The 11,713-nt window shown below is 52.5% G+C and overlaps 2 protein-coding genes across 2 annotated transcripts; one reads left to right on the forward strand and one right to left on the reverse strand.

Moving 5' to 3' along the window:
* Nucleotides 1-4,649: 4,649 nt before the first annotated feature.
* QC763_309470 (uncharacterized protein) lies at nucleotides 4,650-8,325 on the reverse strand (the record flags this gene model as incomplete). Its single annotated transcript, XM_062911400.1, has 4 exons — nucleotides 8,115-8,325; nucleotides 7,152-8,029; nucleotides 5,957-7,098; nucleotides 4,650-5,911 (listed from the first exon to the last, which is right to left on the reverse strand). The coding sequence occupies exons 2-4, from the start codon at nucleotides 7,241-7,243 to the stop codon at nucleotides 4,650-4,652; spliced, it is 2,496 nt and encodes an 831-aa protein (XP_062767427.1). The 5' UTR covers nucleotides 7,244-8,029; nucleotides 8,115-8,325.
* Nucleotides 8,326-9,235: 910 nt separating this feature from the next.
* On the forward strand, nucleotides 9,236-10,741 carry QC763_309480 (uncharacterized protein; the record flags this gene model as incomplete). The annotated part of the gene is made up of 1 exon (XM_062911401.1): nucleotides 9,236-10,741. One exon carries the CDS (start codon nucleotides 9,236-9,238, stop codon nucleotides 10,739-10,741), a length of 1,506 nt encoding a protein of 501 aa, XP_062767428.1.
* Between the last annotated feature and the right edge of the window lie 972 nt (nucleotides 10,742-11,713).

The following is an 11,713-nucleotide window of genomic DNA, read 5'->3' on the forward strand; positions in this document are numbered from 1 at the left end:
GAAGTGGAAACAGATGAGGTGGTATTCTGACAAAGTTCCATTGGACTTTCCTCGTCCCTCGTCCAGTCAGTTGTCTTGTGTCGTTCTGCCCTGTGGTTCGGATAGGTAGAGGCGATTTGTTGGGAAGTAGAGCTTCACCCACCCCGGAAGGAACGACAGTATCAGCAGTCTGATATTAGGCGCTCGAATCGCCGTATCGTGGACGTCGAAGGACGAATGGCACCACTTGGCGGCGGGTTTTGCCCACACTACTATACTCAGCCCAGCCTTGGATGCTCTTACAACCACCCATCCGACTGCCGAAATCCGGGCAAGCTGTTCAGCTCCGCACACACATGGATAACCATCCCGACCACTCAGAAGCACGCACAAGTCTGTCCTTCCACATTGCACGACATTCCTATGGAGTAGACGAGAAGACACACGGTTGATCACGCACTGTTGTTTGTTTCTCCCAACGGGTGGTCGGAAGTGTAGCCTGCTCTTCGTCCCACGCTGCTTGAGACATGCCTACCGTGCGTGGTCCAGTCCAAGCGACCTCTCGGGACGTTGGAACTGTGGCGAACGTGTGACCACCGGTGAAGGTTTCCCAGTCTTTCCTAGTGAGACTTTTCTGTACACGTGTGGAAACGGTGTAGAGGGCAAGCCATTCCGTGTCCGGCCAAGGGATACGGCGTCAAGTGCGCTTGCTGACGGCAGAGGATGCCACCCCACCAAACACGCTGATTTGTAGGGATATACGAAGCATGTCGTCGTCTTGACGGAGGTTGATGGGTGGCAGAGTTGCTGAGCTCCATGTGGTCATGATGAACAAGGCTCCTTGCAACCAGCATGTTGTGCAACGGCCGGGCAGCGTGAGAGCCGGCCGATGGAGCATCTCACAATATAGAGGAGGGTTTCCGATTCGCATCCAGCCCTGGCCGGGTTGCGGATGTGGACGGATACTGTGTGCTTGGGATCTCGGAGAAGGGCGGTACGGGCTTCAAGCGGGTCTTTGTACTGGACCATTTAGGTCCGTTGCAAGGGAGAACGGCGGCGACTCAGCCGGTCCTATCAAGACATGTACGGTCCCGTTCACGGCCCAGCAACTTGTACTGCGCAAACCACGGATTGACGCTCCACGTGTAAGTCACTTCTCTTCTCACAGATTCTTATCTCGTCACACAGTACCAGCGGAATCACTGCGCTATGGTTGCACACCGTCCAGGCTTCCACCATGCCGTAAAATGAAGGGCGGTTACTCGGGAGACGCCTTGTCGAAAATTATGGCCGAATATCACAAGACTGCGCAACAATTGCTGTTCCTACTTCCAGGTTATCACAATGGCCAGACACAAGACTCTCATTACAGGGACGAGCTATCACATGTTTTATCATGCCGCCGTCGATGTGCCGTTAGTTCTGGAAACGAGACGCTGCATGACTGGTCGCATGTGCCGAGATGGAGGGGAGCGAACGAGCGGAGAAGGAGGGGGAGATGAGGGGCCTCTGTTTCGTTGAGATGATGAGGGGTGAGGGGGGACGTTGCGCCGTATCCGTTTCCTCCCACAAAACACAAAACAGATATCTCCGCTGTCTGTCGTGTGTGGTTGGTTTGGTTTCCGAGGGTTAAGAGTGGAACGGCAAAGAAATAAAGAAGGGCTTTTGTTGAGACTTCTGGTTGGCTTTGCTGAACCTGACGTTTCTTTTTCCTTCGCTTAAGGGAATGGGCAAACAGGAATGCGGATGGGGTTCTCGGTACCTGACCGATGACGCCGAGGGCCCTGTCGGATGGCTTCCGAAACTAGAGCGTCGATCCTCTTGTTCCCACCCGGTTGGCTGTCGTCAGGAGGAAGAGAAAAAGAAAAGGTGAACGGCGCGCTCGAGACTTGTGGCAGAGATCACAATCACAACGGCAGCGTGGTTTACACGTGCCGACTTCGTGAATGTCTCGGTCGGCGCTTTTTGCTTTCTTTTGCCCGTCTGAAGGTCTTTTCCGGCTTTTTGAGACATTGATGGAAAAGAATCACTGATCAACAACCTCGTGGGCAGGAATACAATACAGTACTTGGACTCATCAGCACACACAGTACGGAGCAGTCGGGAAAGACAATCTTTTGAACAAGAAACAGTTTTCGTTTTCAAAACCCCTCCCTACAACCCCGTCCCCCCCCGTCCCCGGTCCCCCGGCAGAGAGAGCAAAAAAAAGAGAAGAAGAAAAAAGAAGCTTTCAGCCAATTATCGAGATGCGGGATCCGAGATTCAGAAGGGGGAGCAGATCAACAGATGCCCACCCGAGCGGACGCAACCATGGGCCGTGCTAAGCGCTAGGCCCTTTTCGGGAACCTCTTCGTGGCCGTGGTTCCGAAGAAAACTCACCACCAGTGCCTGTGAGGCGCTGTAGCTGTGAAGGGCTGGCACTGTTTGTGTGTGGTGGATGATGAGGTGTGAGTGGTTCTTTGTGAGAAAGCAATCTTGGTTTTCGTCACCCCCACCAAGCACTGCTGGGCATCAGCAGCAAAGCGATAATCAACCCAAGTCCCTTTTGGTGCGGGCGTTCCACTTCACCACAAAACGCCCCATATTGGGCCCAGCAGCTGCCGCGGCGCGCAACAACCACCACCACCACCACTAACGATGGAACGGCTGGGCTGGGCAGGCGTGGGCTGATTGGGGGAGGAATAAAATGCAGGGACCTGGTTTGGAGATTATTTTGGGTGGTGTTTAGGAAGTAAAAACCGGCGTAAGTAGGTAAGTGGATGAGAACTGGGAAAAGGTTGGGTATCATTCTGGGAGTCGGCAAAGTGAGTTGCTGATTAACGAGCAACCAAAAGAACTTCTGGAATATGTGTGAGATTACTACACTACGACACTGCAAAGACAACAGTTCAGCAAGCCGTTGAGATTTAGATTACCTAGTAACAAATTGGGAACTTTTGGACAGAGACAGAAGCGAGCGAGAAACGTCACCGTACCATGCCCATCCTACGGGGAGGGGAGCCATCGTGTGTGTAAGGCAAGGTATATCTATCTTGGCATGGGAACTTTACACACAGTGTTACATACATACCACCAGACACCGAACCAAACACCAAAGAACAGATCGCCTCCTGCTCGTTCTTTCTTTCTACATCTCTTCTAGCGCAAAAGCGCGATTTCGGAATCGCGGAAGGCGGAACGCATCGCATATCGAGGGTTATCGTCACATTGTGAGATGCTACGTTGGGGTTGTAGTGGGTGGTATGGGTCTGGGCGTTACCACGGTTCGCTTAATGGGCTTTGGGGGTTTGAGGCCGGATAAGGCCGAGTGAGCAGGGCGGCGGGTTGAAGTTGGAGTAGTGATGGATGGGTTGTGGCGTATGGGTGAGAGAGGGGAAGGATGGGAGATCTTTGGCGTTGTGTCGGGAGGATGTCGAAGTCATGAGCTGGAATGGGATGGTTGGGAGTTAAGAGTGGTGATATCTGGTTGGGTTTGGGAGGTAGGTTGCTGTTGAGAGGGATACGGGGCCACAGAGGAAGGTATGAGGGCATCATGAAAGGGACCAAGAGATGACCTTAACAGGCTACTGACACAAAGCTGGAGACTGGAGTCTTCCTGGAAGGCTTTCTCTCTGAGCAATACCTTCTGCTGACATTAACAGGTTGAGAAGAGTCTTTGATCACAAGTCTTGGTGCTCTCAACCGAGATAGACACCAGGCAACATTGTAAATGACACAAGAAGCTGATCCATGCTCTACGTCAAAGAAAGATACAACAACCTCTGGCGCATTGGCAGACTTTCGAGATTGGCCAATGTGTTTGTTGAGAAGCACGCCTTCTGCCACAATGCAGACTTCCTCTTACTCCTTCTGTCTTTCTAATTGTATGAGCTTATAGCTATCTGGGCATTGCAAGTAGCAAATAAAATCTGGTGACAGGCTGTGACTCGTTACGCCCTACACTTGAGATACCTTGAGCTCGGAGAACGCCAGATCTGTTTGACATCGCCCGCAACTTCCGGCAGTGTTTTCTCCTAAGCCTCCAGGTCTAATTGAGCAAACTACCGCAAGCCAAAAAACATGTGCACCTATGTTCAACGACTGGGCCTCGAGCTATTAGTAGACTTCTGTGTTGCTTGACTATCTCCTCCAAGGACGTCTATCTGCCAGGGTTTATCTGTCAGTCAAAACCCTCAATGAAGGACCCCATCAGTCAGGTCACTGCAGAATATTCTGTCATCGTCGAAACCCATTACAGAGAGTACTGAGTCTCGTCGTCTGCTCATGCCCCTCTCACTAAAAAGTCTCGATCCAACTAGGTGAGCCGTCTCACAAGTCTAAGCAGCTTCGTGATACCTCCCCTCTATTACAAGTCCAGTCACAGCAACAGGTCTGTTTCACCAGGTTAGGTAGGACTTCCATAGAAAGCTTGCTTACCAAGCTGGTACACAGCGTTTCTCCAATCGCAACGGCGGCAACTCTAACCGGAGGAAACAATAAACGGGACAACATAGGACAGATATATATATCAAGGCTATGTATGCTTGGCCTCAATATAACATCGTCAGGATTCTCAACACCCTAAAATGCTTTGCCGCTGGGTACTATCACAACAACAATATGCAAGACAAAACAAAGCCAAAAAACCATCATATTCTAGGTAAAGGTATCATAAATCGCCACCCCATTTTCTACTCCGGAGGGGCCAAGCCCGTCAACCCCCCAGCCAACCCTTGCATCCTCCTCCCCAGCAAATCATCCGAACTCGCCAACCTCTTGACCAAACCCCCATTGTCACCATCGGCCCTCGCCGTCCTGACTCTTCTCTTCTTCTTCTTTTGCCCCCCCGAACCAGAGCCACTCCCGGACCCGCTATCCGCCCCATCACCCGAAACCATGACCTTTGGCAGTTTCTCTGTCCCATTAACCTTCCCATTCGTCAAAACCGACGTAGTCGACGCCCTCTCCCTCGTCTTTCCAGGAGCAGCAGAAACAGCAGGGCCCGGCCGCGACCTACTCATCCTCATCTCCAGCCCCCCATCACCCTCGGTCCCATCCGTCACAGCCGTCGCCCCGCTATCCCTCCTCCCCCTCTGGTGGTGTGGCGTCCGGTTATTCATCTCCTGAGTATGAACCCTATACTCACCCCCCTCATTCCTGCTGCTTCCCCTCCCCCTCTCCTCCCTCCTCCTCCTCCGTCTCTCCCCCTCTCTAAACCCCTCCTCTATCCAACTCCCCGTCTTGTCAAACAACCCCCATGCAGGCGGGTAAACAGAAGGAAACTGCAAAAACCCATGGCTAATCCCCGGTATGAGCGCCACTTCCGCAAACGCATTCTCGTCGAACCCTTCTGTCGACGCGTCAGTGTCGCGGTATTCGTAACGGGTGCCGTTGCTGGCCATTTGTGCCGCCTTGACGCGGCGGAGGCGGCCGGCGAAGATGACCGTGTCGTCTACCAACGGGTCTCTTTCCCCGGTTAAGAAGTAAGTCTTGGGAAAACGGGACAGCAGGACGTCTGGACACAAAATAGGACACAAAAGGTAGTCTTGGCTGAAGTCGGGACGGTTGTGAGGGCCGACGTAGAGGATGATCATCGCGCGCATCATTTCTGGTGTTAGGACTCTGTCGTTGAAGTAGGAGATCATGCTTGACATTGCGAGGCGGGTTTTGAGGGGGGAGGGGTGGTGGGAGGTGGATGGCTGTTTCTTTTTGCCGGAGGAGGCGGTTTGGTCGAGGGAGGTGGATGAGTGAGGGGGTGTGGTGGGGAGGGATTTGGGAGACAGAGGCAGGGGAGAGGTAACCGGGGGGAGGTGGAAGGTTGTCGATCCCGCGTGGGCGTATTGTGGTGCGGGAGAGAGACACGGTTCCCGGTAGCGGAGGATAGCATGTTCGTCTGGGTTGAGGTTGGCGGGGTCAAAGTTGACGGCGGTGGAACCCGAGTCCAGAAGGGTACCCGAGCTGATGTTGTTGTTGTTGTCGTTGTCGTTGTCGTTGTCGTTGTTGTTATTGTTGTTTTTGTTGTTGTTGTTGTTGTTGTTGTCGGGTGTGCCGTCGTCTTCGTCGTCGGATTGGTGGGGGGTGCCGACGAGGTCGTTGTACTGCATTGTCTTGCGTTGGAGGACGCGTTTGTTGGTGCCGCGCATGCGCCGGTCTTTGATGAGGGCCATTTGCTCGTCGCTCATCCAGCTGCCGATGTTCATGTCCAATGCTGGGTAGAACAACACCAAAGCTTCGGGGATGGGGAGGTCGGTTTGCCCTTGAAAACGCCGGATGGGACTGCTGCCGCTTTCGGTGATCATAATCATCATTGCCGTCGCCAATGTACCGCCGGCGCTGTCACCAGTAATGACCACCCTGGGAACCTGCTGCCCGCTCATTCCCACGCACCTCCCCTTTGACCTAATCAACGTGCAGTAAACATCATAACACTCATTCAGCGCGTACGGAAACGGGTACTCGGGAGCCTTTTTGTAATCCAAACTCAAAATCGGCAGCCCCGTCTTCGCCGCCCAAGCAAACAGCTTATCGTCATTGCACCTCGGGTCCATAGCCACAAACCCACCCCCAGGAATATCAAGCACAAGCTGGTTATGTCCCTGCTCCTTCAGCTCGCTGAGCGGCCCGTCAAAATACAGCCACCCCTCCACCGGCTCCTTATAATCACTGGTACTCGGCCTAGGTATCCTCACCTGCCTAGGCGGCCACTTTGTCATTCTCGGCCTGACCAACCCCTGCAGCGTCCTCAAATAAGGGGACTCGACCCCCTTATTCCAGCTAACCCTCAGATGATCGACAGTGATATTCCCCCTGACCTTTCGCACCTTTTCATCAGCCTTTTCTGCCGCCACCATGTAAAACAGCGAGAAGACGATACTAGCGGCGTCACGGAGCCATTTTGTCTTGATGGGCATGGCGGTCCAGAAACCTGCGTCTAGGGCGGTGAGGATCCAGGTGGCACGGAAGTAGGTCGCGTCGTACATGTTGGCTAGGGGGTCGGGGGAGGCGAGGCCGACGAGGGTGGAAAAGTTGCGGGCTGAATAGAGGTAGAGCATGGTGATTGTGAGGGTTTGCCAGAAGGTGAGGCGTCTGGAGAGGCATTTTGAGAAGAAGCGTACGATTGGGGGACCGTTTTTGTTGCCTCTGTTTGGGTTGCTATTAGCAAGGTGCTCTGTTGCAGGGCAGAGAAAACATACTTGAGGAGGTAAGCTGTCCAAAATGCCAGGACAGCCAGAACCTGTAGACGGCGGGACTTGACGGATGGTCGCCCCAAGACGTGGTCAATCATGGTGGCGGTTGAGTGGTGGTGGTGACGGCCACCTTCACCGTTGACCGTTGGACGTTGTGTGTTTTGCTAGACAGTCAGACGTTGAGCGGCTTGTGGTGCTATCACGGGCGTTGGAGATTGGAGATGCGGCTTAAGGCGGTTCAAGGGATGGTGGTGTGGTTGCTGACAAGAGACAAGACACAAACAAAGACAAAGTAAGACAGTGAAATCTGAGACAAACAAAGAATTCAAGTCTCGTGGGAAGAATGGTAGGAAATTCTCGAGACCGTCAGCAAGGAGCTAGTGTACAAGATAGAAAGGAAAGACACGAGATGTGTGTCGAGCATGAAAAAAAAGAGAAAGAGAAAAACGACCTCAAAATGGCACATGGCCTGCCCAGCTCCGGCGGTCTAACCTGTTCCCATCTCTGGTTTCCGAGAGTCCAATGAGCAAGAAAAGCACAAGCGGAAAAAGCGGAGGTTTGAACGGGTGACGGGCTGTTTCGTTCCAGGCACCGTCCACACGAATCATGGCGTCACGGGGTGTCGCTGCTCTTGATCATGCTGAGCTGAGAAAAGGCGGTGCTTTTGGCATGTGATTCAGCCAGGAACTGGGAGCCAGCAGCCTTGTCCATTGCTTGCGTGGGGGTGGGGTTTTGGGGTTGTGCGGAACCCCGACCGAAACCCCGCAGCCACCTCCACTCCCGTTGATTTGCATCGGTTTTTTGGTCTGGGGAAAATGGAGTTCAATGCTTCTGTGGACATGGGGAACCTGTTTTCTTACGACTTCGATTATCTGGGCATTTGTCTGTCTTGAATGATTAGCAGCCACAGAGGTAGAACAAGGGTTCATATTTGGTGCCGACAGCCATCTGCAGGATCAAGTGACGCACAGTAAAAGAAAAGCCGTGAAATCCAAGACACCGACTGCATGCATCGCCATCAGGGAACACAGCATGTGCCGACTCCGGGGCAGCTTTGGTCGGAACCCGGCGCCGGGAATCTTGGCTTGGGTGTTGCACTGACAGACGGACCAGTCCTGATTTGGGGCTAGGGCAATGCTTCTTTTTGCTTGTGATCGAGTGTTGGGTTCGCAGTTGTGATATTCGGGCACATTACGACGAAGGCAATTGCAAAGAAAGCGGCAGAAGATTCATTTGTCTGACTGAAAAAGAAGTCTACTGAAATGAGACATCACATGGTGATACTTGAGCTAATCCCCGCTTGCACTTGATCTTTCGATAGCTTCGTGTAGCGACAGGCAGACAGCTGCTGGATTGTTACTCGAGTCGCAAGCATGTGACTGTGTCTAGGGGACAGGCATATCTTTGACAATTCATTCTCTTATGAAACCCAAGTTTAAGGCATCTTCAATAATCACGGGTCAGGCGGTGAGGCTTCTCTTCCCAATGGCTCAGCAAAACCAAGCACACAGTGAAAAAGGAAAAACATCAAAAATTGCGACCGGGACGGACCCGAAGGCCAATCCATGACGGAGAACTCCTCGCTGTGCAATGAAGGCTCCCCGCCATACTTTGAGAATTTCTTGATCCTCCCAAAGTCAATCAAGGTAAGTATGAAGAAGAAAAGAAAACAAAAGAGGAAGAGGATTCGGGGGGAGGGGAGCCCTCCATATATACTCAGGTGTCATGGGTCCGTGCACTCCTGCAAATCCCCAACAGAGTGCGAAATGTCCGAGCGCCCTGTGGATGCCAGCTGGTGAACCGTGCCCTCAGATGAGAAAGACTTCCAGCTGCCGCGCGCTGAAGCTTCAACTGGCAACCTCTTCTGTCTGACCTCATCGGCAGAGGTGGCAGCTCCTTGCTTTGCGCCTTCATCGCCCATCCGCCAGGCGATCGCACTGCACGTCACGCAGCGCAGCCATGCCCATCACTAGCAGAAGTCAATTAGAGAATCATGCGCTGACGCGGACACGATAGCGCCCGCCGCCCGACTCCAGTCACCCCCTATCCAACTTCCACACAGTCGTTATCTTTCCTATCCAGCAGCCACCATGGCCCGAATGTCCGCCGCCTCCTTTCTTTTCGTCGTCGTTTACAACTTTTTTTACTACGCCCTATACCTCGTCTGCATTGCCTTTCTCGTCGTCACCCCCGCCGATCTAATCCAGCAAGCCTTCGCAAAGAAACAAAACTGGAACATCTTGGTCGTCACTGTCTGCTACGTCGTTACTGTGTTGGTCATCTTCTTTATCTACGTTACCAGAATCTACATCAGCCGCAGTGTCCTCTCATCAATACCCAAGAGCTGGATACCCATCGACAAGGGCGATGTACCGCGCAGTGTCAGGGAAATGATTGTGGAGGGGCTGAGCAGGAGCGCTGCCATTGCTTACGAGGCCAGGCCGAGAGTCCCGCACCCAATGATACAACCAGTAACGACACATACGGGAACCGTCGAAGAGAAACAGAAATCCAGCTGGAGGGGAAAATGGAGGAGTAAAAGCAGTGGAAGCGGAGGGGCCGTGTCTGTCATTGAGGGAGGAGACGCGATTGGTCTCGAAATGGGCATGCTCCCTGATCAACAACAGCAGCGTGCCGTATGGGGAGACATTGAACACCCTGGTTGGTCATCACCGGTATCAACGGGTTTGCCCCCGAACCTTCAGTACTCGACCGTTGTATCCGAACTTCCGAATCTTATCGAAGCCAAGGCGCTCACCCTTGCGCCACCGGATCCAGACTCACGTACCCTGCCTCCAACACTTGACCCAGAAGCTGTCGCCATGTTGCAAAGGCCAGAAGGAGGAGTAGGACTCAGGGAATACTTGGGTCTGTTGACTGAGATGGGAGTTCTGACGGCATCACCGACGATAATCGATTTCCTGTCGCAGTATGAACGAGCCCGATTCTCAGCCAGACCGCTAACCAGTGACGAGTTCCGAGAGTTGATGCATTTGTTTGCTGAAGTTTTGAGAAGCATGCAACCTTTTGATCCAGCCCTCGCTTATGACGATTACGACGATGACTCGTTTGATGATGGAATCCCACAGGGAGAACAAGAAGGCGAACAGACACAGTCAGAGAGTGATATTGATAACGATGCGCCGAGAGGAACCAGTCCTTCTAGTGCAGGGCAGAGTTTGCATTCGGGCTTGGGTCTGATGATAGGGATTGGTCAGAATGCCGGTGGTGATAACGACAGTCTGGGCGGGAAAAGCTCCAGTGCCTCAACGACATGGAGTCAGGGTCGTCGTTCAAGACATCTGAGACCTGGGATGGGAGTGCGAAACTCATCTGCCAACACCTGGCTGTACCAGACTGCGCCAACAACGCCAAAAAGCACCAGACATGCTGGAGTGTCCGATTCCAGTGGCGACAGTGACGCAAACTCGTTTGCGCAAACCAGACATCCATACCAAGTTGACGGCACCAGCGGCAGTGGCAGTGGAAGAAGTGTACGATCAGTAGGAACAAACGGAAGCGGAGGATCAGTCATCAGGCTGGCTGCCGATGGGGATGGAACAGACATGCCATATGTGTTTACCGGTGTGAACTGAGAGAGTGTTGCTTATTATGTAGGATTATGGAACGAAGCAAGGCGTTTTTGGTGGGACTATGGTTAGTAGATGTAGGATCTTTTTGACGTAGTATATAATGATAATGTATTTCCAGGTAATTACTCCTGATATCAGGTTTGATGTTCGTGATGGAAGACAACAAGCCACTTTTACATCAGCAAATATCCGGTTTGCCAAGACAGCCACCCCCTTGTGCCCCCACTTTTGTTAGGGAAAAGGGGTAAACAAAACATGGGGTTGCTATGTGAGGTTGTGCTACGGGTGGGAGAGACTTAAGACATTACACAGCATTGTTGAAGCGACATAAAAGGTTTAGGGAAGAATGATGAAGGAGCTGTTTGCTTAATGAAACTAAATGTACGTGGATAAAGCATGTTAGATATCAGATGTGTCATGGACAGACGCGTGGTTGGGGCTGACTGTGTGATTTTTGGGGCGATATTGGGAAGGGAAGATTCAAAGAAGTCTGGTGAAGTCGCTTGAGGAGATATGTGTAGTTTGTCGGTGGGACAGAAAGCTGTCTTGCAGCTGTTGGGAACAACTCTTGTTAGGACTGGTACTTAGACGCATTCCGACTTCTTACAAACGGATTAAAACCACACGGCTAGAGAAACTCCATCTTCTCACCCAAGAGACCACGGGAAAGTACGCCGCCTTTCTGCTTCCTCCCAGCGTAATCCCAACTCAACCCATATCCCCATGATTGCTGGGACAGCAGGAAATTTACGCTCGAGGTCTCGGACTATCATACTCCCGTTTACGAATCCTCCTTTTTCATCCCCGAGCTTCTCGACCCTGCCACTGCCCAGACCTACCTGGGGTCGTTTCGCTACGAGCACCGACAATACCTCCAAGGTAACAAAGGTTACCGTTACGCCATTGCAAACATTCACCATTACCGCTCTGGAGCCCCTGCTCTCGTCGGATAGGCCTAGGGTGGAAATCCCGCTC

This window comes from Podospora pseudopauciseta, chromosome 3 (assembly GCF_035222475.1).
Source record: "Podospora pseudopauciseta strain CBS 411.78 chromosome 3, whole genome shotgun sequence".
Taxonomy (NCBI): domain Eukaryota; kingdom Fungi; phylum Ascomycota; class Sordariomycetes; order Sordariales; family Podosporaceae; genus Podospora; species Podospora pseudopauciseta.